This window comes from Borostomias antarcticus (assembly GCF_949987555.1).
Source record: "Borostomias antarcticus genome assembly, chromosome: 16".
NCBI lineage: Eukaryota > Metazoa > Chordata > Actinopteri > Stomiiformes > Stomiidae > Borostomias > Borostomias antarcticus.
Window position 1 is genome coordinate 4,859,984 of NC_140249.1, and position 25,000 is coordinate 4,884,983.

Here is a 25,000-nt window from a genome sequence, read left to right on the forward strand (position 1 = left end):
GGTGGGTGAGCTCACCAAGATCATGAGGGCCTACATCAACATGATGGTGAAGAAGCGCTGCAGCATCATGTCCAACTCCAGTGTTGCCAGTGCCTGGGTCAGGTGATCGCCAGCCACCAATCACGGCCCTTGAATCAGCAGCGCAGGCCTATCGGAAAGAAGCAGGGGCGGAGCGCTTCTGGCCCTGGGATTTGTCAGTTGTTGTTTTTTTGTTTTTTTTTAATGGAGGCCAACATACGGATCAGCTGATCTTCAAGAGGGAATCTAAAATGGTGGAGATGATCTAAGATGGTGTCTTTTCTAACAAACACTGCTCTATCTCAAGGCTGGGAAAAGGGGTTGCAATAGGGGCCCTACATGGAGCCCCACTGGGGGGAGGGGAGGGGGGGGGGGGGGGGGTGGTGAAGATATACGACCAGAAAATGGAGTAGATGTCTATTTAAAAAAGAGCATGGGGGAAAAAACACAACCAGTCTTATGGGACAGGTCCCCCTTACGTACATCCCAGTACTACATCCCAGTTCTAGTCCTGCATGCAGATGTTCAAGCACACTCACACTCCCTCCACTCTCCTCCTGCCGGACCAAACTGACCAATGACAACAAGCACAGCAACCCCGACCCCACCCTTAACCCCTCCCAGAACCCCACCCTTAACCTCTCCCAGAACGGCACCCTTAACCCCTCCCAGAACGCCACCCTTAACCCCTCCCTTAACCCCACCCTTAACCCCACCCTTAACCCCTCCCTTAACCCCACCCTTAACCCCTCCCTTAACCCCTCCCTTAACCCCACCCTTAACCCCTCCCAGAACACTGCCAACAGTGGAAGTCCACTGTCTCCTAGTCTAACTCCATTTATCTCTCTATCTCTACCCCTATATCTCTAACTACCCCTATATCTCTCTCTATCTCTACCCCTATATCTCTCTATCTCTACCCCTATATCTCTCTATCTACCCCTATATCTCTCTATCTCTACCCCTATATCTCTCTATCTACCCCTATATCTCTCTATCTCTACCCCTATATCTCTCTATCTCTACCCCTATATCTCTCTATCTCTACCCCTATATCTCTATCTCTACCCCTATATCTCTCTATCTCTACCCCTATATCTCTCTATCTCTACCCCTATATCTCTATCTCTACCCCTATATCTCTCTATCTCTACCCCTATATCTCTCTATCTACCCCTATATCTCTCTATCTCTAACCCAATATATCTCTATGTCTACCCCTATATCTCTCTATCTACCCCTATCTCTCTATCTCTACCCCTATATCTCTCTATCTCTACCCCTATATCTCTCTATCTACCCCTATATCTCTCTATCTCTACCCCTATATCTCTCTATCTACCCCTATATCTCTCTATCTACCCCTATATCTCTCTATCTACCCCTATATCTCTCTATCTTTACCACTATATCTCTCTATCTCTACCCCTATATCTCTCTATCTCTACCGCTATATCTCTCTATCTACCCCTATATCTCTCTATCTCTACCCCAATATATCTCTATGTCTACCCCTATATCTCTCTATCTACCCCTATATCTCTCTATCTCTACCCCTATATATCTCTCTATCTACCCCTATCTCTCTATCTCTACCCCTATATCTCTCTATCTCTACCCCTATATCTATCTATCTACCCCTATCTCTCTATCTCTACCCCTATATCTCTCTATCTCTACCCCTATATCTCTCTATCTCTGCCGCTATATCTCTCTCTATCTCTACCCCTATATCTCTCTATCTACCCCTATATCTCTCTATCTACCCCTATATCTCTCTATCTACCCCTATATCTCTCTATCTTTACCACTATATCTCTCTATCTCTACCCCTATATCTCTCTATCTCTACCGCTATATCTCTCTATCTCTACCCCTATATCTCTCTATCTCTACCTCTATATCTCTATCTCTACCCCTATATATCTCTATCTCATTGATGTCTCTCTCTTTCTCTATCTGACTATATATAGGGGAGTTGGTGGGGGCCAATGGTAAATCAGGTCCCCTGGCCAATCAGAATGCAAAGTACTCACGTCCGGTGTTAAAGGATATGACCTCACACACCTGTGTCATGTGGCCACAGGGAGTACACAGGAGGTGACTTGATACAACGTGAATGATTTCACAGAAACCCTTTGGAGAGCCAGAACAGGAGGCTTTCCAGGGGCCCCTCGGGTCACGAACATCCCGATTTCGAAGCCTCAGTCCTGGGGAAGCCGTCTTCCTTGGCCGGGCAATGGAGGGTCGTCTGAGAGAGAGAGAGGCTGAATGACAATGTCAACTCTAAGATCAACCAGGAGAGTTTGAGACAATTGAGACATTATTTTATTCTGTGCCCACATACTAATGCACACTGCATAATTCTGTATTTGCATTTAATCTACACCTACATGTACACATGTACGCATAAACTGATCAACACACATTGTTTTGTATATTGCACCCACATTGTAGGTATAACTATAATAGACTTTAGTGGTCACTGTATTGTATATAGATGCCATTTTAAATTCTTAAATGAGCAAAGGGTTCACTAATGTATGTCTAGAATGCCAACGGGTCCCTCACAAGCTGAGCTGTCTGACTGTCACGCAGACGTCATGGCGGTTCAGCCCTTGGCGCCGCGACACATGGAGCCGCCAGTACGGCGTGGAGCGGTCGTCCACATGCGTCCCTCAGAGCGGCCCAGTGACGTGACGTCTTCTCAACATCACGTTTTGTATTAAACCTTCATACCGGTCAGAGCTATACAAGTTATCCTCCCGGAGCTCTCTACATTGTCATGTTCTGCGTTCCCACTGGGTGCTTTTACAAATGATGTGGGCGTGGCTGAACCAGACCCTCTGCTCCCAGAGCGGAGAGGGAGATTTGAGGCCGTCTGTGGAGCTGTGACATCTGTATGCCCACCCCCCACTGTCTCCCTTCCTAAACTGCTGTTTGGAATGCTACTGTGAGTGTGCGTGATGTTGGTGTTATGCAAATGTGCTGTCTGACAGTTGACGAGGGTGGGGGGGGGGGTTGAGGAAAAAAAAATAACGAGGAATAATAAAGATTGTTGAGTGTGTACCAGGGAAATAAGAGTATTTACATAACTAAACTTTCACAAGAGAATGATGTTGTGATGTCATGAATTTAAAGGGGTGAGTGTAGGGTTGGGGGGGGTTAAATGGACGTTCGGGGTGTTTATTTTATGCCGTATGTATTTCAGAGCGTCAGAGGATATTTGGGGTGGCTAGCAGCTCACCCAGGGAGATCAGGGAGAGGACTGGGTCAGACACTGTTATGGGAACTGATGGAATAAGGGAGCGCTGTCAGTCATCACTGATGGAAGGCTGATGTGCGCGTGTGTGTGTGTGTGCATGTGTGTCTGAGACCGCCTGGTGTACTGTCATGTTGTCATCTCTCCAGACGGGGGGCACTGCAGGAAGGTGACATGACATATGACATCGCTCTAAAGCCACTGCACCTGAGGTCTGAAAACGCCCTGAGACTGTGAACCTGCTGTAAGAGGTGGCGCTAAAGTGTCAATCTAACGAGTCACCCTAACGAGTCACCTGGTGTTCCCCTGTGTTTTCTGCTTGGATGTGCTCCACCACTCACAGCCACTGGGACTCCCGTCTATAGAGCCAGTATGAGTAGAAACCCCCCCCCACACACACACACACACACACACACACTCCAATTCATGTGCATGTCATGTGCCCCAGTGGCTGTGATGGGTGGAACGTTTGGAATGTCTGGGTAAATCCACAAGCCATATTCATGGAACCTGGAACTGTGTCATTTCTTCTGCCTCTCACTGCTAATACATAGGCTACACATATGTAGGGGTAGGAATGGGTGCCGTAAGTTGCTGATCTGCGGTCAATGGTGCCAGCCAATGCTGTTGTTGAGGTGAACATTTGTGACGGTGAACTGATCCTAGGTCTGTACTTACAGACGACTTCTACACCAGGGTCCTTCTCCAGCTGCAGGCGGCCAGGGCTGGACTTACTGTATGTGTGATTTACGTTATGGTTATTATCATTATATTGTTAAACATTGTGCTTCTTTGAAAAAACGAGAAAGAGAGAGAAATTGTTTGTTGTTATTTTTTCTTTTTTTAATTAAGCCTTTTTGTAACTGGCTTTACAAAAGTATGCTTATAATAAATTATTGGAAATTGTCCTATTATTGGAAATTGTCCTTTGGTATCGGAATTATTGTGCGCGAAATTATCGTGTGCAGGCACGCAACGCACACACACACACACACTCGCACACGCACGCACACGCACGCTTGATCCTATAGTTATTGTGTTCGGTGGAAAAAAGGAGGAGGTCTACGGCCGCGTACGCAGAAGGGACTTTTGGCTAATCACACTCAACAGGTTTTCAGTGTTAGGAGCTGTAGAAAACACTTCGGAGAGTTGGAGTAGGTTTAGTAGGAAACATGTTTCATTTTAAGATGGATTTGCGGAGTTTTGTTCCAGTTGCCCTGCTTCTTATCGGATCGGCGATGGTGTTCGCGCAGACTTCCGCACCGGGCGTAGGTAAATCAGTGACACTTTTATGATCGATTGCACCATAACCTTTATTTCAGAATAATCGATGTAGGCCTTTATCTTATATGTAGTCCTAATTTTATAAGTTTTTCTCCCCTAAACGTATAAACATATTTTTAAAGTGTTTCCATTAATTGTCCACAAACCATTTCAGGGGGTAGCCTAGCATAGGCATAGCATCGCGGGATTAGACCTCAGGTCATCTATAAGAAATAAACACATTTCGTTTTAAAACCTCCAGGATATATTAGGGACAGTCAGTGACTCACTTATTTCAGACACTTGACCCGGGCCTGTAGTATTAGAATTTAACAAGAAAACCCTTAAATAAGATTATGTAAAATAGCCTATAACAAGGGAACCCAGCAAACACACAACGTCAGGGAGACGTTCAGATCATGTCTTAATAATGTCCGTCGGTCCAGAACCCCATTCGTACGTCTGCTGGACCCCTCAATATTCAAACGTCTGGCTTGGACCCCTCTAAGTCGTCTGTGGACGTGCAAAACGGGTTCAATATCTGAACGTCAAAAAAAACATTCATTCTGGCTCCTAATTGGATGTCTTTGGACGTCCGAAAAAGACAAAAAGACATCTAAAAGACGTCTTTTAGATGTGTCTTTGCTCAGTGGGAAGTCTGCATGTTTTAATATGAGGATTCCAGGCTTTTTAGTGAGGAGTCATGTGTTGAGTTGAACCAGTTTAGTTTTCCAAGCACCATGATTCTGAGTTTTTCAGTGTTAAGGGAGTTGGCTCATTCAGCCTTAGGGGACTGAAACTTTTCACCAGGACCGAGACGAGCTGTTCTCAGGTCCTTCTCAGCGCCCTCCCGAACGTAGACAGATGAAGTTCCATTTAAATATGAATAACCTTAAGAGCTCGATAATAAAAAATTGAATCAGGTGTCTGGAGGTTGGTGTTAAGTGTAGTTTGGTATATGTGTGAGTGTGTTTCCATGGTTGACCTCTCTTGGGGATTGGCTGTTGTTCATGGCCCCTCAGAGACCCAGGCCTCTGTGTCCTGAGGACTAGAAGCTTCCATTGTCTTCTGTGCTGCTGCTGCTGCTGCTGTTGTTGTTCCTCATAGGCCAAAGCCTTCTTTATCAGAGATCAAACATGAATGCATCCTCACTGCAGTCACCACCCATCTCTCCTTCCCTCCCTCCCTCCCTCCCTCTCTCCCTCAGCATGTGAGACTAAGAACGGAACAAGCTGTGAGGAATGCCTGAATAACGTGACGGTGAGTGTGGGACTAAAGCCCCTCGTTTTGGCTGGATTGCTCCCATTCTCTGCTGCTGCCCGGCTCACAACAACAACACACTCCCACTGCCTGGTCGGACCACACGAAGAGTTAATCCCTTTATGAAACATTTCTGTGTGTGTGTTGGGGGGGGGGGTGCGCGTGTGAGGGAGAGTGTGCGTGTGTGTGAGAGAAAGATAGAGTAAGAAGTAATAGGAGGTGTTATGTGGTGCTACTGCTTACAGGTGTATCAACTCGGCTCAACTCTTTAGCTCCTCCCACACCTGTTAGACTGGTTGGGGAAGTAACTGAATACAGAAGCAACCTTCCTTCTCTCTCTCTTTCTCTCTCTCTCTCTTTCTTTCTCTCTCTCTCTTTCTTTCTCTCTCTCTCTCTCTCTCTCTCTCTCTCATGAGTTTGAACCACAGACTTAGGACTAAATCCATCTGAATGACCTGTAAAGTATGAGTCCCTGAAAGCTTCAGTGTTTGTCAGAATAAAGTAATCATTGTGTGTGTGTGTGTGTGTGTGTGTGTGTGTGTGTGTGTGTGTGTGTGTGTGTCTGTGTCTGTGTCCCTCTACAGTGCCTGTGGTGTATACCAACCAAGACATGTGTAACATACCCTTCGAAAACCATCCTTCCCCCCCATGACCTCTGTCCCCTCAACGACGCCCGCTGGGCGCTCTGCTGGCGTAAGAGAACACATACAGTAAATGTACAGTACAGTACACACACACATACTGTACACAGACATGCATACACACACATACTGTACACAGACACACACATATTCTGTACACACAAACACACACAGACACACGCACTTAAAAATAATCTGTGTATTCCTTTCTTTTTCTTTCCCATGATGCAGTGAACTTCCAGATCTTGATCATTACCTTGGCCGTGGTGGGCGGAGTCTTGATCCTCGCCTTCTTCATCTGTCTGTTCTGCTGCTGCAAGTGCGAGAACATTGGGTAAGAGCCAAATCAAAACTGTATTTAAATAGCACATTTCATACACAAAGGCAACACAGTGTGCTGGATCGACTTTATCAGAACAGGAACCCGTAAACACGTATACCCAGTAAAACAATGACCGATTGGCTCAAAGCTACTGGTAGCAGCACAAGCTCTTGACTGAGAGATTTATATCGTAGCTAGTCTCTATTTCTGTGTCACTCCTCCTGTCTCTCTCTCTCACACACACACACACACACACACACACAATGCACTTGTTCACATTCCATAAATACCTCTTCATCATGTCTCCTGTGTCTCTGTTTGCCTCTCTCTAGTTGATCTAGATTATCTAGTTGTCATCAGCCAGCGATGCTGGATCGGTTTTGTTTATTTTCTTGTTTGGGATGATTTTCAGAGATTGTGTGTGAGGCCTTGGTTAAGCAATATTGTCTGTGTCTGTGTGTGTTTTCACCTGTAAAGTAATGCGCACCGTGGCATGTCCATCTATAGTGACTAGAAGCACCGTCATCATACAGATAATCTAATATCTGTATGTGTGTGCATTTCTTGTTCTAGGTCAGACAGTTTCGAGGCGAAGATGGACAAACAATCCAAAAAGACAAGGAACAAACAGGAAGAAAGGTGTGTGTGTGTGTGTGTGTGTGTGTGTGTGTGTGTGTGTGTGTGTGTGTGTGTGTGTGTGTGTGCGTGCGTGCGTGTGCATGCGTCCGTGTGTGTGTGCGTGTCCTTGTGTGTTGCATATTTGTTGCTGTTGGTGTTCAGTCTGGAAGGGTGTGACATGTTGTTTGTCACCCTGAACAGAACTAACAAAGCCCTTCCATAAGAGTCTGAATGTGTTCAGTTTTCCGTAGTCCCAAGATGGCTGCCTCTAGCGGCTTACAGGATGTGCTAGGCCTAGATATTCACATTCTCAGGGAGATACTGTACAGTGAACTTTAGTCAAGTGCCGTACAGTATGGGAGGCAGCTTAGACCTGATTTAAGATCAGCTGCAATTGACCTGTTTTAGCGAGATTGAGACCTTTCCAAAGTGTGTGTGTGTGTGTGTGTGTGTGTGTGTGTGTGTGTGTGTGTGTGTGTGTGTGTGTGCGTGCGTGCGTGCGCGCGCGTGCGTGCATGCATGCACTCGTGTGTGTTACTCTGGCTCCATAAATCCCAGTTGAGGAGCATTATACTTGTCAATTAGACTATAATTCTATGCTATTATTATTGTGTGTGCGTGTGTGTATGTGTGTGTGTGTGTGTTTGTTTGTGTGTAGTTCTTGAGCGCCCTGACTGTGATAGTGATCAGAAGTTAGGACACTATCCTAAGGTGCTTTGTCATTGCTGTTCCATATCAGCTGTCACACATGCCACATACAGACACGTCACAGAACACTTTCCTGCCCCAACCGGTTTGTGACCTACATGAGTATTCATCTTGAGGGTTGGAGAGTCCTCTAAAGACATTTAGTTTGTGATAATGTTTGAATAGTGTGTGTGGGTGGGTGGGTGGGTGGGTGGGTGGGTGGGTTTGTGGGTGTGTGTGTCTCAGTATGCAGATGAGAAAGGATGGTGTGTGTGTTTACCATGTTTCATCCATAAACAACTTTCATCTGGCTATTTTGACATAACAGGAGGTCAGAGATGAAACAGAGACATGAGGAAATCAGAACGAAATATGGTAAGACACGCACCCACACACATACGCACGCCCACCCACATACACACACACAAACACACACACACACACCTTCCACAAAACGTTTCCCCATACCTGTCTGTTAGAAGCACCGTTTCAGTTCCGCCATTAAACCCTGGGTAAAGGAACAAGGAAATGGAAACACTGAAACATAACTTTGTGTGAGATGACAAATCATTTACAATCTCTCTCTCCCTCTCTTTCCATCCCTCCTTCTCTCTCTGTCTGTCTCTGTTTTCCTCTCTCTCCCTCTTTTTCTCTCTCTCTCCCTCCCTTTCTGTCTCTCTGTCTGTCTGTCTCTCCATCTCCCTCTCTCTCCAGGTCTGAAGGGACCAAACCAATATTCCAAATTCTCCTGAGCTGATATTTGACCTTTGAACCTCCCTGCTTCTTCACTTCTGGCCCCCGACCGACGATCATGAGAATATTGTGATATCTAGACCCTGCTGTAGTCTGGGCTGGATGGCGCAGCGTTGTCCTGTAATAACCTCTGACTCCAAGCCGCATAACCTAATCTTTCTTAGACTCAATCCTATTTGAACAGTGTGAGGGCACAACTCACATATCACACCAATTTGGTTGGCCCTTGATTGGTGATATATGTTACTGAATATACTGTAGCTGCCTTATGAGAGATATGGACATCTATTTATATTTTTGTATGTTTCTTTTTTATGTAAAATTGTCTGATACTAGTTCCAAACTGATACATTTCCAGATTGACGTTATAGGGTATGGGTTTATTTGAAATGGTATAGGTACTGAGAAACTGCTCTCCAGGGAAATCCTAATCTCCATATGATTCTGTATTTATCTGACAATGATCAAATGTGCACACTACACACTCTCTTCCAACCGATGAATTGTTTTAAGTATATGCATTTTTTTTTTTTAAATGCTACAGTAGATGCCTGAAGAATGTTTGCCTATAAATGCAGGCCTTTTCAGCAAGGGTGAATGTTGCTGTAATGTATCAAATAAAATGCCAAATTTTTATTTTTTGCGTGTGATTATATAGTCATTAGATTCGCAGAAGGTCGATATAGACCAGGGTTTCCTGCATGCATGGAAATTAGTGAAATTCTTTCTCAGCATGTGTGTTCAAAGTTTTGAGTTTAATTTGTCACATGCTTCATCATACTAGTACCATGTAGGCTACGGTGAAATGTTTACCACTAGTTTCTAAGTGTGTTCAACAAAGTTAAAAAAAAAAAAAGCCCAAAGTAAAGCATTGTGGTACTACTACAAAAAAATTAAAAAAAAATATAAAAATCTAATACTAAATATATACAACATACAGCATACGTATGAGTTGAAAGAACGGATGAGTTAGGCTAAATAGATAAGTAGCATATCTGCTAATGTCATTGGCTGGTACAGCGTCATACATATATCTCATGTGTGGTCCTGAGATGTCCTTTCTCCCTCTCTCCGAGGTGATGGAGAGCCCCCATCTGGCCGCCAGTAGCAGTAGTAAATGTTCCCCTTATCAGGACTATTAAATTTTTATTCGGCGGCCCTGAATTTTAGCTAAGCTACCTTTGATTAACATCAAAGAGGTCATTGTATTTTCACGCACCAGTCACAGCTGTTTGGAGCCAACTAGAGGCGGTGAGATGGCCCGCTCTGCTCCTGAGTGTCCCACTTCTGAAAAGTGCCCTTGTGGACGCTCCTCTATGGATTTAAAGTCATGGAACTGGTGTAAGCGTTAGATCTTGCACTAATCACATCGCTTTGAAATCTACGAAGGGAAAATAGCAGGGCTACTCTCGGCGGGGGCCGCGGGTCCTCCCCTCCGCGTGCCCGAGTATTTGCTTACGTACGCGTGCCCGTATCCGCGCTCCCTTAATTTCATGTCACGTGATCCTCGAACAACCAATCATTTTTGTCTAACAGGACCTCAAGCGCGTTCGCGACGTTAGAGGAGACGCGCAGGAGAGAGGTGGAACGAGAAACACATCCCTAATAACAATTTATCTCGTTAATCCCCTAAAAAAAATCAACAAAATGTCGGAGGAGAAGCCTAAGGTAAGACAAGCTGTCTGTGAACGAGTTATCAGTGATTCTGGCTAAACTATGGCTAATACGCGTATGCCGGATCCTTCCTCGGATGTGCAATCTAAAATGGCCTGGATTGCACGTTTGTCTGAATCGGCGCAGTGTTTGTTTCGCAAATGAATGAGAGCCTGCTAACCTTTCAGGAGAAAATACGATCCTGCCATCCTGACGTGTTAAAAACAATTCATGTCAAAATTTCAGTTAATAAAGTACGATTTGATGGTTTCCTCCCCAGTTATCGGGATGGTTTTCAGTTCGGTAATTCACCGTTTGTCGTTTGCGGGTTTTCTCTTTGTGGGAGCGGGACCACGCTACGTCCGCAGCGCAGCGAGCAAAATGACGCAAAAAATAGCCGCGAAAATGACCTAAACCCTGTAAAATGACCTAAACCCTGTACAGGTGACGCCGTTTAGAAGCACACACCCAATCCATCGATGCTTCTGCTACTTTTGCTTTGGCACGGGGTGTTTTTAGAATAGTTGAAATATGACATTAGGATACTAAGCTGGAGTAACGGTGATGCTAACAGTTAGCTAATTCACAGCATCTCGGTATGTTCCTAATTAGCAGACCCACTCTGCTGGCTGGCTAATTGCTGGCTTGCTGGTTGTGCCGACAGTGTTCATTTAATGTTCACACCTGTCAGCTGCACGACAAAGCCTATCTTAAAACGAACCATAGCTTAAGGATAAGGATGTTCTCTGGCCGTGCGTGTACATTCTAGCTAACCTTTAATGCTGTGTTAGCTCTTGTTTCATCCGGAACATTGCTAGCTCGTATGACGGTGAGTGATGCTGCCACTGGTGAGGCCAGATGTTTCACATCCCTAACCTAACTCTGATCACCTTTTTCTCCTTCAGGAGGGTGTGAAGACGGAGAACGACCACATCAACCTCAAGGTTGCGGGGCAGGACGGTTCGGTGGTCCAGTTCAAGATCAAGAGACACACCCCCCTCAGCAAGCTTATGAAGGCCTATTGCGAACGACAGGTGAGCTAACTAGGCAACATTGATACACGCCGCTAAACTGTAAAACTGACCGCTAACAGTAAAGCTGACCAACTCTCCATCGGTCACTGTTCACCACCTTAGTTTCGGGCTCAGTAGGGGCGCGGTGAGGCTGCTGAAACGTCAGCGCCATGGTCCTCCTGACAGGCTGTGTTCTGTTCTGTTCTCCAGGGTCTCTCGATAAGGCAGATCAGGTTCAGGTTTGACGGACAGCCCATCAACGAGACAGACACACCTGCACAGGTACGGCCTGCCGACCACAGAAATGGGAGTGTTTTTTCCCTTCTCTCTCTCTCTCTCTCTCTCTCTCTCTCTCTCCCTCCCCCCCTCCCCCCTTTCACCTCTTGGCAGCTGCTGTCATTTGTGTGTGTGTGAATAGGTGAATGAGAGGCCTTCATTGTAAATCGCTTTGGATAAATGTGCTATACAAGTGCAGTCCTTTAACTTACTTTAAAAGTACCTTTTACTTAATTTTTTTAAATTTTCTTTTCACTGAAGCTTTTGTCACTCAATGACCCCTCTGTATGCTTTCCTCCATCACCCAAAGACTCACTCCCCTCCTCTTTGTATTCAAATTGCTTTATTGGTATAAGATGCATCTTACATGCCAAAGCATACATATAACAGCATAGTAATTAACTTTTAGTTTAAATCACAAAACCTCTCTCTCTCTCTCTCTCTCTCTCAGCTGGAGATGGAAGATGAAGACACCATAGATGTTTTCCAGCAGCAGACGGGCGGGCACTGCTAAACCACCCCCCCCATCCCCTCAGTGATGGCCACATTCAGACCACGCCCACATTCAGACCACACCCCCTCAACCACTCCACTCTTCTCCCGCTGCCCCGCTGCTTTTATCTCTTATTACTTGTTATTTTAATAGTAAAGATGTCTCACGGTCGTAGTCAATATGCGGGAATGGGGGGGTGGGGGTGTAGTGTGGGCTTCTCTCAAATGTTAAAATAAAAGTCTCGGTCAGGAGTGCGCTTGATTCGTCTTTGGATTGCTTCCGGGTCTTTCCGCTGGCCAATCGGCTTCCTAGTTGATTAGCATCCTGGCTTTATAATTGGGTGGAGAGATCTCGAGGGTGTCCCCGGTTGGTCTGCGGGTCGACCGGTAATCGAAGGGGACTCCTCCGCCAAGTAACCATGGAAACAGCATCTTCAACCTGTCCAATAGAAATGGCCATCTTCCTCCATCAAATCACTTATCAGTTCCCTTCCTGCTCAGTGGCCCTGGTTCCTGTGTCTCTGTGTTTTAAGTTGGTTTCCAAATTAGGGGCTTTTGCTGAACAGTTATGCTATTTTCAGTCTTTATTTCTTTTTTTATTGAGATGTACAACCCAGGGGACTTGTTTGTTTGTGTACAGAAGAAGAATCAAAATAGATGCTAGATGATGTGAAGTGGGGGTCTGGACCAAAACTCCAAAGACTGAACTCTAATTGTCATAATTCATTTGTTTTGGTCAGTGGAAAGCCCACTAAGGTCAGACTGTTGTCTGGAGGTCAGACTTTGACTGGCATGTTGTCTAGGGACACTGCTTCCTCCTCCTCCTCTGCCTTCTCCTCCCAGTACACGCGCAGGCCTAGTGAGGTGAAGATTGTGCGGTGGACCCGTCCAGTGCTTTCTCGTGCTGCGTTCCAGTCGCCAGGGAAGTAGGAATTTTGTTGTTGGGATTGACGTCATACCTGAGGTCACCACGTTTCACCGCGTCCCAGAAACGAAAGGCAAAAAACCCACTTTAGCCGCATCTTTGTAGTTCGACAGTCGTGTGTGTGTGTATGTGTGACTGATTTAACGAGACACAAATAAGACCAGAAGCGCTAATAAACAGTCTGACTACAGCTTTCACGTATTGTTTGATGCGCAGAGCAGCCATCTTGATTTGAGTTCGGAGGGGAAATCGGGATACTCCCCCTCCCCAGAGTTAACGGGCCGGAAATCCCAGTTCAGGTGACGTTTTTGACGACAAACTAGGAAAATCTCAGCCCCCGAGGCAACTGGAAGGCAGCATCAGCTCTGATGAGGGGGGAGGAGACGAGCTGAAGGAGTTTTGGAAGGAAAGCAGTGAAAAGGGAACCTATCCTCACATAGCATACAGGATATTTTATACCTTCTGTCTTTATTTTGGGGTTAAGGCGGGCGAGTGACCAGCCCCCACAGCAGCCATCTTTCCAGCTGTTCTGCTTTTGGATACATTGGGAGGGTATATAGGGTGGGAATGGGAGGGGGGGGCTGGAAGTTGCCCGTAACCCCTGATCTAGAGTCAGATATCTCTTCATCTCCATAATGGTTTCTGTTAGGGATGGAGGGGGGTAAACTGATCTTGGATCTGTGGAGAATGGCAGCTTCCAGTTCAAGCATGGTGTATGGGAGGGGGGTGGAAGGGTAGTGTTCTGTTCCCACAGATCTTGTCAATTCCCACAGGTTATTTGTTTCTCTACTGATTTGTACATTATTTGTCGTCTTTTACTACTGTACAATAAATATAGTTTGGTACTCAGATTTGCTGTCGGCATCATTTTCTTTAAACCTGTGTGTTTGACTATAGAACAGCTGTTGAATTAACTGCTTATGAAGTATTTGGGTTGATATTTCCACATTGCCAGGTGTACAGTAGGCTATCTGAAGCATTACCATTATCACATACCTGTAAGAAAGCCCCTTTACATTGAACTGTAGGCTTTACACCAGCGGGTGGCACTGCTGAACCTCTAATATCGCCTTCCTCATACTGTAAGTCAGACATATTTTTATTGAGGGCAACGGAACAGGTAATCCAAGGTCACTGTGTCTCTGCTTCATTCACAGCGGCCGTCATGAGGTTGAGAAGCTGATAAATCCACCATTCACATCTCGCTGTGACACCTGCGGTCGTTGGGACGACAGGCCCTGCTCGATCTCTGCACGTGATAGGGTGATCGGTGGGTCAGATTTAGCCGCGTGGATAGATGGAAGTGCGTGATAGGCTGCTATCGGGTGTCGGGGCTAGTCAAAGCAGGAAGGGGGAAAGGGTTCTGCGGGCCTTGTGGGGTTCGCCACCGCGCCCTCCTGCTCTCAACACACAGGCCTGTCTGTAGGACACCGCCCGTCCCAACGCCCACCCAAGTCGTGCCTTGAAGGAAGAGAGATGGCCGGTTTGATTGAGATGAGAGGAAGAGCTGAAGAGATAAGTCGTCTATGTGGGAGAGAGGTGGTAAAGAAAAACAATGCATTTGCCTTGTAAATGTTCAGAGTGGATTTCTGAGGTCCTTCAAAAATGATGTCTTTGCATTGTGGCCTGTAGTCATAATTGAATGTCATTGTGTGGTTTGTAGATAGATAGATAAATAGCCTAAATGTTAGGTGCCACTCACACATAACACACAGATCATACAGAGCACAGTGTATTAGATACCATGGCATTACAAATACGGTATTACAATACACACCTTACCACACTATTGACTGGAAAACCATATGGTGTTGCTTGATACAGACTAAAAAACAATAGTTAATATTTAAACGCTCATTGTATGTGGTTGATCAGAGACTAAATCCACCTGAGCAAACTAAACCAGCTATACAAACAAGACTATGTCTACAACTAGTCTAAGGCAAAACACACGCACACATACATACAGTATCAGTTCTGAGGTTTTCCATTGACTGGTGAAGATTACAGTAGCCTATAATTATGGTTTGGTGCCTCTCAACCCTGTGTACCACTCGTTCTCTCATCTCAGCCCCGTCTTAGTCCACTCTGAGATTTCATCTCAAGTTCACAATGTAATATTTGCCAATCTTTTATGAAAGCACAGTTGATCATTGGTGCCAGATGGGCACATAAGAACCTGCAACATGCACAAACACACGCACACACACACACACACACACGCACACTAACAGATCCCTCAGTCTCTCCAATAACATGATAATATGGCAATAACGTAGTTCATTTCCAGCTAGCTATGATGGAGTGAAGGTCACAGGTGCTACTGTATGACTGCTTTCAAAATTGTTTTCTTTTTCTTTCCGTCTTTTTTTTGTAGCCTCCTCTAATTAAAAGGACAACTCCCAGTCTGTCTGCCTGCCTGTCTGTCTGCCTATCTCTATCGATCTATCTCTTTCTCATAAACACACACACACACACACACACATGCACGCAGACAGTGGGAGGAGGATCTCCGGGGCCCTCTGGCAGTAATGCTACATCAGAGGGTTCTGAGGCCGGGGTGACTGGCAGGCGGGTTGGTTATTTGCATGGCTCTGGTATTTAAAGGAGGAGCCGTTCGGGAGCCACCAGAGATCACCTGAAAGCGCTGATGTCGTGGGACTCTGGGTCAGCCTCCCTCTGCTGAAGGAGGGCGGGAGGTACGGGGTTCACCCTCAGCACGATTGGTTGGACATATAAGTACACTACAGCTACTGTAGGTTGCTTTGGTCGGCTGTTGGTTTGGTTAGGTCCTAGTTTCGGACCTGGTGTCCTGGATTCTACCCGTCTGTCGTCTGTGGAAGGACTCTTGGCGGGTGTCCGCAGGCGGTCACACAGACCCGGTGACGCTGAAGGGACCCATGTGGAGAAGCCGGGCGATGAGGTTGAGTTGGTGCCGGGATCCGTCCGCTCGTTAGTGATTGGAGTGAGTTGTGATGTCACCGTTGATACCGCTGCTGCTGATTCTGGTCCCGAGGGTCGTTACCACGGTGACAGGGACATGGAGACCCTGCTCAGGTAACCTATTCTATGTTTATCTATTCTATTCTACGCGATTCTATTCTGTTCTTAGTGCTATAGAGATGTTGTTTTTATGTTTTTATCTCTATAAAATCTCTCTCACAGAAATGCACACACGCACACACACACACACTACACACACACACACACATACACACACACACATCTCCACCGCAAAGATACATGGCTGCGATGCCTGGGAAGTTCATAACAGTTTTAATCACTGTTTCACTGATGGTGTCATATTGCTTTGCAAAATCTGTGTCTGCCCTCAGGGATAAATTCCCCTGTGTACAGTATGTGTTTGGGAGTGTCATTCACACTGTTACAGTGAGTATGGACATGCTGTGGATACTGTAGATTCATACAGTAGATACTCCTAGTTTGGCTGTAAAGTATGTCATTCTGTACAGATTATACACTGGTTCTCAGTGGGGAAGAAGGGTATTAATCCCCCCATATCTGAGCGATCCTAATGACGCACACACCTACGTTGCTGCCGCGCCTGGGGCCGTCTCCCGTGCTGGACGGGGTCGCGGCCCCAGAGCTGAGTGATCAGTCGATTAGTTTACAGCTTAATAGACGGCTGAGGGTTCACCAGCCTCCACCCGCCACCCCGCCCCCCCCCCCCGCCCCGTCACCTGCCTGGGAAATAACAGGGGAGAAGTTTCACGCGTACATTTCTCACATGCTCCTCTCTCTCTCTCTCTCTCTCTCTCTCTCTCTCTCTCTCTCTCTCTCTCTCTCACACTCACTCTCACACTCTTTCTCTCACCCCCTCTCTCTCACAGTCTTTCTCTCACCCCCTCTCTCTCACAGTCTTTTTTTCTTTCTATCTCTCTCTCCCTCTCCCTCTGTCTCTTTCTCTCTCACACACACACTCTTTCTCTCACCCCCTCTCTCTCACAGTCTCTTTCTCTCTCTCTCTCTCTCTCTCTCTCTCTCTCTCTCTCTCTCTCTCTCTCACTCACTCTCTCTCTCATTCCAATTCAATTCAACGGGCTTTATTGGCTTGGTAAATCAATGTTTACATTGCCGAAGCAAACATTACAAAAAGTCACAAAAATGTAAAAATATAAATGAAAATACAAATAGGTGAAATGAGTGAATAAGTAAGTGTAATATCTACAAGTGTATTTAAATGGTAACTTTTAAGTGTGTATGTACAGTGTGTCTGTGTACAGTGATCAGTGCGGTGTGCAGGGATACTGATTGACAGTCTTTACGGTGGTAAAGCCTCTCTCTCTCTCTCTCTCTCTCTCTCTCTCTCTCTCTCTCTCTCTGTGTCTCTCTCTCCCCGCAGACCTGCTCCCCCTGGACCTCCTGTCGCACGTTCTCCCCGGGGGGGCGCCCGCACCCATGTCAGGCGTGCGTATGATCCAGGCTGGAGGCGTGAGGGGCGTCCACTTCTCTCGCCCTCACCCCTCCCTCAGCTTCCCTTCCTCCCAGCTCCTGGCCACCTGCGACCTCTTCCCCGGAGAGTTCTCCATCGTCGTGACCCTGAAGGTCACCCGCATTGCAGCCAAAGTAAGGGGGGGGTCAAGGGTCGTCGGGCACAACGTCTCGTTTCCCCCCCCGCTTTCCACGCAGTCCGACGCCATCGTTGAAATCTGACTTTTTTTGATTATCGACGTGTCTCATCCTGTCCTCCAGAAAAACGAGTACATCTTCTCCGTGGTGAAGGAAAAAGATGAACAGAATAGGACGAGTAAAGGAGGAGAAGAAGGAAGAAGAAGAGATGGAACGAGGAGAGATACGGAGAGGAAGGAGGAGGGCAGAGAGACGGCGGACGAGGCGGAGGAGGAGAGAGACCGGAGGAGAGACAGGGACAGAGGCCGGCTGCTCCTGGGCCTGCGCTTCTCCAGAGACCGCTTCCACTTCCTGTTCCAGGGCGGCGGCGGGGTCGTCCAGCGATGGGTGTTCCGGGGCGTACGGCTGGCCGACAACCGCTGGCACACGCTGGTCCTGGCCGTCGCCGGTCACCACGCCAGGCTCACCGCAGACTGCGGCACACCTCTGGAGCTGTGAGTTTACCCAGTCTCTCCCTCTCTCTCTCTCTCTCTCTCTCTCTCTCGGACATTCCGTCCGAGTCCTCAGCCAGAGGCCTTCAGGCATACACACACACACACACACATGGACTGAACCCTGGAAACTGCCTTGTACTGTATTTTGTAACTGCCTGTACTGTATTTTGTATGTATTGCATTTTGTATGTCGCTCTTTCTTCCTTTTTATGTGTTATCTGTATTGTAAAGCGCTTTGTGCATTCGTGCTGTGAAATGCGCTATATAAATAAAACTTACTTACTTACTTACTTACTCTCTCTCTGTTTCTCTGTCTCTCTTTCTTTCTGACTGTTTCTCCCTGCGTTAACATCTGTACGGTGTTGCTATGGTGCTCAGCAGTGTTCGGTCCAGCTCCTTCCCGTCTCAGCTGGGATCCCAGGGAGCAAGGTTCCACATCGGAGGCCTGGGGAGGTGGAAAGGCCTGTTCTCAGTGAGTAAGAACTCTCTCTGTCTCTCTCTCTCTCTCTCTCTCTCTCTCTCTCTCTCTCTCACACACACACACACACACACATGCACACACATACACACACACATACATTTTGCCATATTGCATAGAATAGTGATGCAAAAGCTTTATCATCACCATCATCATCAATAAATCAATCAATCAAAGCTTTATTTGTATAGCGCATTTCATACCCAGAGGCAACACAATGCGCTTTACAGAGAACAAGGGAGGAGGGCAGACGACCCACTCTCTACATATTCCAGAGAGAAGCAAAAACAGTAATCACCCAGGGGCCAGATAAGTGAGCTGTAAAAATTCTTCCCTGACCCCTCTCAACAAGGCGTTCAAGCAAGCTCCTGGAGTATGTTTGTCTACCGGCTAAGAACATTTATAAAGCAATACATTCCATTAAATTACATTTCAGACTAAGAGAGGCTAAAAAAGCATTATAGGAGAGACATGGCAAATACTGGTGTGTGTTTGCACCATCACCATCATCATCACCATCATCATCACCATCATCATCACCATCATCACCATCACCATCACCATCACCATCACCATCACCATCACCATCACCATCACCATCACCATCATCATCATCATCATCATCATCATCATCACAATCACCACCACCACTACCACCACCACCACCACCATCATCGTCGTCGTCGTTGTCTTGTCTATATGAACTTCCTCTCATCCACAGGGACTGATCCGTCAGCTGGTCCTGTCTCCGGGCGCTGATGCCAGGTCTCTGGTCTGCCCGTCGTCCAGCCCCAGAGTGGCAGAGCTGGCCGTGCCCGCCATGCTGCTGGGTCTGCCGGTCAACCAGACGGAGACGGGCCCCGCCCTCACCCCGCACGGTACGACACCCCCCAGCTCCAGTGATTCAAGATTCCCTTTAATCGTCACATGTAGTGTACGATTACAGTCGCAGTGAAATGCTGCTGCCGCCTCCAAGATTATGCTTCAGATAAACTCGAATGCTCGAAAGTTCCAATTGACAAAAATGACAATTTTACAAATTAACACAAATTACACAATAAGTACACTTTGGGATAGGATAAATGTCTGGATGGACTATGTGCATGCTACTGTATATGGATTTGAATAAATAAATAACCGGGGGGGGGTCATGGGTGAGTTATGTACATGCTATAGATATAATAAATAAAGTCCCTGGGAAGGGGAAGGGGGGGGGCAATAGCTACGTTCTCTAGGCCCCTAGGACGACCTAGAGATGACGTTTCTCTCTCTCTCCTCCTATCTCTCTGCCTCTGTCCTTCCTCCCCCCTCTCTCTCTCTCTCTCTCTTAGAGGCAGAGGTGCGTGTCTCTGTGGGGTTGAATCGTTCCTGTTCAGAGTCGGTTCGCGGTCAGCTGTGGTTCGACCCCCTGAGGAGAGGCCTCTTCCTCTGCGACGGCTCCGCCTGGGTGTCCATGCTCCGGGGTGAGGTCACGGCCGGGGGCCCGCCCCCCTCTCTGCACTCACCAGCCAACCCGCCACCCCTGTTCTTATGTCACGCTGTCATGCATATCTGGTGCTTTTACATGTGGGACCCCCCACTCAGATTAGTCACCTGCAGTACGCCATGTCTAAAATACACCAGCGTTCATTAACACACTGTTAAAGGGTTAAAGAAGTCGCCTCCTCTCTTTCAGAGCGTGAACGTCTGGACTACGTGGTGGAACATCAGGTCCTGTCCACCAGCTCTGAAACATACGACATCGAGGTGTCTGCTTTTCTACGTCTGCGTTATGAAATACAACACATAAAGAACACATTTAATTGCAAGAAAATAGTCTAGTCTAGTATGTTTTTGTTGCAGCAGTGACATCGTTGTGTTAAGGGGATTGATTGTTGCTGTGTTGAGGTATGTACGTGTATTACTATATATCTATATGGCCTGGATCGATGGATGGATGTACTCCTAGACATATATATTTATACAGACTGGATGTGTATCTATCTATCTATCTATCTATCTATCTATCTATCTATCTATCTATCTATCTATCTATCTATCTATCTATCTATCTATCTATCTATCTATCTATCTATCATCTATGTATCCAGGTGTTCCGTGTGCCGGGCGTGGGCTTGATGGCGGCCACAGCGCAGCGGTCCCGGGCCCAGGGCTCGGCGGTGTACCTGTGGACGCCCAGCGGGGGGTTCCAGCTCTACCAGAACATCAGCACCCGCGGGGCGCTCGCCTGGAGGCACTTCACCATGGGGAGGACGGTAGGAGGGAGACGGGAGGAGCACACACTCACATGCATGCATAACGTGTCTATAAAACGTACTGTATTCAGCCCCCTCTGACTTTTACCACTTTTTATTGTTACAACATGGAATCAACTTTTTTTTTCTTTTTTTTTTGCCACCGATAAAGATAAACACAAATAACTCTATAATGCTATAATGTCAAAGTGAAAAAATGATTTTTTTTCTTGAATTAATTACAAATAAAAAGCTTCCATATTCACCCCCAGTTCATACTTGGTAGAAGCACCTTTGGCAGCAGTTACAGCTGTGAGTGTTTGGGTAAGTCTCAATCAGCTTTGCATGTCTGGATGCAGCAATTGTCGCCTATTATTTTTTGCTCAAACTCCATTAAATCGAATGGGTTTGGTGAAAAGCACATTTTAAGTCTTGCCACAGATTTTAAATTGGATTGAGGTCTGGGCTGGGACTGGGCCATTCCAGGATATTGACTTTTTTGCTTTTAAGCCACTCCGCTGTGGCTGTGGGTGTATGTTTTGGGTCATTGTCAAGCTGGAAGATGGATCTTCTCCCAAATCCCAGGTCTCTTGTAGACTGCAGCAGGTTTTCCTTTAGAATGTCTCTGTACTTTACTTTGCTCCATTGATTTTGCCCTCTATCTTGTTGAGTTCTTCAGTCCCCGCTGCTGTAGGTAGAGATGGTGTTCTTAGGTTGATGTGGTGTTAGGCCTGCACCAAACACCCAACATTTTAGTCTCATCAGACCATTGAAACTTCTTCCAATTAATGTGGGACCTCGAGGGGTCTTTAATTCACCACACGGCAATTGACACAATTACACACGAGCGGCGACACATCACACAACACACACGACACATCACATGATCACACAACACACACATGATCACACAACACACACATGCAATCAGGGGTCGCCGGTGGAAAGTGTTCCCTGCATGTCTCCCATCCAAGCTATCGTCCTCCAGGGGCAGAGGTGACGCCCGGGGACCAAGTCCAAGTCCAAGTGCTCAGTCGAGGTCCTGGTCAGGGATCAGAATGAAGAGCATCTGTTGTTCTGCATGTTTTTCGTCTTGGGTTCTTTGAGAGGAAACCCTTGCAAACATGGGGAGAACATGCAAACTCCGCACAGAGTCCTTCTTGCTGTGAGGTGACAGTACTAGGTACCACAGTACTAGGTACTGCACCACCAAGCCGCACTTGAACGATTTGGGGGTTCTAGCGGAGATTTTATGTGAGTTGTTTTCTTCCCATAAAGCCCAGATGTGTGAAGTGTCCGGGCTGTTGCACAGTGCACAGATTCTCCCATCTTAGCCATGGAAGATGCAGCTCCTTCAGAGTTACCATAGGCCTCTTGGTGACCTCTCCGACTGTTACATACGGCCAGTTCTAGGCAGATTCACAGTGGAGCCATATTCTCTCCCTGTGTTTATGATAGACTTTACTGTTCTCCGGGGGATATTGAAAACTTTTCTTATATCCTTCCCCTGATTGGTGCCTTGTCCCGGATCTGTCTGGAATGTTCCTTGGTGTTCCTGGTAAAGTCTTAGTTTGGGAATGCACTAACCAACTGTGGGATCACCCAAGGACAGGTGTGTTTGTTCTGAAATCATGTGAAATACCTCAGTTGCACACAGATGGACTCCATTCAACTAATTATGTGACTTTTGAAGAGAACTGTGATTGTGCAAGAGTTTCTTTAGGTGTGTCCCAGCAAAGGGGGTGAATACTAATGCAATTAAATAATTAATTAATTTAGAAAATATGTCAATTTTAGAGTACAGTTCTTTGTGTTTATCAGTGACATGAAAAACAAAATGAAATCAATTTTGATTCCATGTTGTAACAGCAACACAAAGAAAATGTGGAAAAGTCCAAGGGGTTGAATACTTTTCATTGGCACTTTATACGCACACATACACACACACACACACACGCACACACACACACACGCACACACACACACACGCATATACACACACACACACACACACACAGACACACACACACACACACACTCACACACACACACACACACACACACACACACCTGTACACACCTCTGTTGTTGTTCTGGTGATAGGTGTTCCTGGTGGTGTCGAACTCGGCTGGAGCACCAGAGGAGGGGGAGGAGGAGGAAGAGGAGGAGGAAGAGCGGTCAGTCATCTACAGGTGGAGCAGAAGGAAGAGGAAGTTTGTGCATTTCCAGGCCGTGACGACCCACTGTGCTCGAGACTGGGAGGCCTTCCATATCAATGGACACACCTACCTCGCCGTAGCCAATCACAGACAAGGTGGGAATGGAGTTTTTTTTTTATTCCGCCCAATATCAAAACTGAGTTTTGTTTTGTTCTTTAAATTTAATACATTCATTCATTAAAAAGGACACCTAAACGTCCTCTCACATTGGAAATGCCACCAGTTCCGTCTGTACCTCTCTCCCCCAGGAGATAACAACCACACCATAGACAGCGTGCTCTCTCCCCCAGGAGATAACAACCACACCATAGACAGCGTGCTCTCTCCCCCAGGAGATAACAACCACACCATAGACAGCGTGCTCTCTCCCCCAGGAGATAACAACCACACCATAGACAGCGTGCTCTCTCGCCCAGGAGATAACAACCACACCATAGACAGCGTGCTCTCTCCCCCAGGAGATAACAACCACACCATAGACAGCGTGCTCTCTCCCCAGCAGATAACAACCACACCATAGACAGCGTGCTCTCTCCCCAGGAGATAACAACCACACCATAGACAGCGTGCTCTCTCCCCAGCAGATAACAACCACACCATAGACAGCGTGCTCTCTCCCCCAGGAGATAACAACCACACCATAGACAGCGTGCTCTCTCCCCAGGAGATAACAACCACACCATAGACAGCGTGCTCTCTCCCCCAGGAGATAACAACCACACCATAGACAGCGTGCTCTCTCCCCAGCAGATAACAACCACACCATAGACAGCGTGCTCTCTCCCCCACGAGATAACAACCACACCATAGACAGCGTGCTCTCTCCCCAGGAGATAACAACCCCACCATAGACAGCGTGCTCTCTCCCCCAGGAGATAACAACCACACAATAGACAGCGTGCTCTCTCGCCCAGGAGATAACAACCACACCATAGACAGCGTGCTCTCTCCCCAGGAGATAACCACACCATAGACAGCGTGCTCTCTCCTCAGCAGATAACAACCACACCATAGACAGCGTGCTCTCTCCTCAGCAGATAACAACCACACCATAGACAGCGTGCTCTCTCGCCCAGGAGATAACAACCACACCATAGACAGCGTGCTCTCTCGCCCAGGAGATAACAACCACACCATAGACAGCGTGCTCTCTCCCCAGGAGATAACCACACAATAGACAGCGTGCTCTCTCGCCCAGGAGATAACAACCACACCATAGACAGCGTGCTCTCTCCCCCAGGAGATAACAACCACACCATAGACAGCGTGCTCTCTCCCCCAGGAGATAACAACCACACCATAGACAGCGTGCTCTACCGGTGGAGCCAAGGAACGCGCTCGTTCGAGGTCCACCAGCGGCTGCGCACCTCCGGGGCCTACGACTGGGAGTTCTTCACCGTCGGACCATATCACTTCCTGGCTGTTGCGAATGCGTTTGACGGCGTGACCACCCACATAGACTCTGTCATCTACATCTGGCTCAACGGAAGCTTCCGGGAGTTTCAGAGGATTAAGGTGAATATGCAGAGAAGCGAGGGTGAGGGTGTGGGTTTGGTTGGGGGGGGGGGGGGGGGGGGTAGTGAGATCACTGATATGCTATGCATGAGTAGGGAAGATGTGGGCAGAGAGAGAAGGATGATGTAAACCTGAGGCGCTTCAGTCAGACATCACCGTGAGCAGAGGCCTGGTGGGCCAGAGTGTGGCGAGGCTGATCCAACTCCCTTTTGAGTCATCGGTGTCACTTTAACGAGGCTTCTGAACGGGCTAGGAGGATTTGCATGGTATTCATATCACATGGCACA

General features: G+C 47.1%; 4 protein-coding genes across 4 annotated transcripts in view; all 4 read left to right on the forward strand.

The window, feature by feature from the left end:
• The window catches only part of myo10l1 (myosin X, like 1), a gene marked incomplete at both ends in the record, with an annotated part of 54,850 nt that extends 54,744 nt beyond the window's left edge, over positions 1 to 106 (forward strand). Inside the window, one exon of the mRNA XM_084451114.1 lies at positions 2 to 106. Within this exon, the coding sequence (XP_084307240.1) occupies positions 2 to 106 (105 nt within the window). The remainder of the gene's footprint in view (position 1) is intronic.
• Positions 107 to 4,440: 4,334 nt separating this feature from the next.
• Positions 4,441 to 9,932, forward strand: LOC311319486 (pituitary tumor-transforming gene 1 protein-interacting protein-like; the record flags this gene model as incomplete). Its single annotated transcript, XM_084451046.1, has 7 exons — positions 4,441 to 4,552; positions 5,751 to 5,803; positions 6,388 to 6,496; positions 6,676 to 6,778; positions 7,340 to 7,405; positions 8,400 to 8,446; positions 9,901 to 9,932. Exons 1-7 carry the CDS (start codon positions 4,453 to 4,455, stop codon positions 9,930 to 9,932), a joined length of 510 nt encoding a protein of 169 aa, XP_084307172.1. The 5' UTR covers positions 4,441 to 4,452.
• A 437-nt stretch (positions 9,933 to 10,369) lies between these two features.
• LOC311319132 (small ubiquitin-related modifier 3) lies at positions 10,370 to 13,728 on the forward strand. The gene is made up of 4 exons (XM_084450590.1): positions 10,370 to 10,492; positions 11,383 to 11,511; positions 11,701 to 11,772; positions 12,218 to 13,728. Exons 1-4 carry the CDS (start codon positions 10,472 to 10,474, stop codon positions 12,278 to 12,280), a joined length of 285 nt encoding a protein of 94 aa, XP_084306716.1. The 5' UTR covers positions 10,370 to 10,471; the 3' UTR covers positions 12,281 to 13,728.
• A 2,430-nt stretch (positions 13,729 to 16,158) lies between these two features.
• The window catches only part of LOC311319487 (thrombospondin-type laminin G domain and EAR repeat-containing protein-like), a gene marked incomplete at both ends in the record, with an annotated part of 11,220 nt that continues 2,378 nt past the window's right edge, over positions 16,159 to 25,000 (forward strand). The window contains 11 exons of the mRNA XM_084451047.1: positions 16,159 to 16,240; positions 17,547 to 17,770; positions 17,897 to 17,951; positions 18,069 to 18,267; positions 18,646 to 18,739; positions 19,467 to 19,623; positions 20,077 to 20,208; positions 20,421 to 20,491; positions 20,836 to 21,000; positions 23,083 to 23,293; positions 24,481 to 24,713. Of these exons, the coding sequence (XP_084307173.1) occupies positions 16,159 to 16,240; positions 17,547 to 17,770; positions 17,897 to 17,951; positions 18,069 to 18,267; positions 18,646 to 18,739; positions 19,467 to 19,623; positions 20,077 to 20,208; positions 20,421 to 20,491; positions 20,836 to 21,000; positions 23,083 to 23,293; positions 24,481 to 24,713 (1,623 nt within the window). The remainder of the gene's footprint in view (positions 16,241 to 17,546; positions 17,771 to 17,896; positions 17,952 to 18,068; positions 18,268 to 18,645; positions 18,740 to 19,466; positions 19,624 to 20,076; positions 20,209 to 20,420; positions 20,492 to 20,835; positions 21,001 to 23,082; positions 23,294 to 24,480; positions 24,714 to 25,000) is intronic.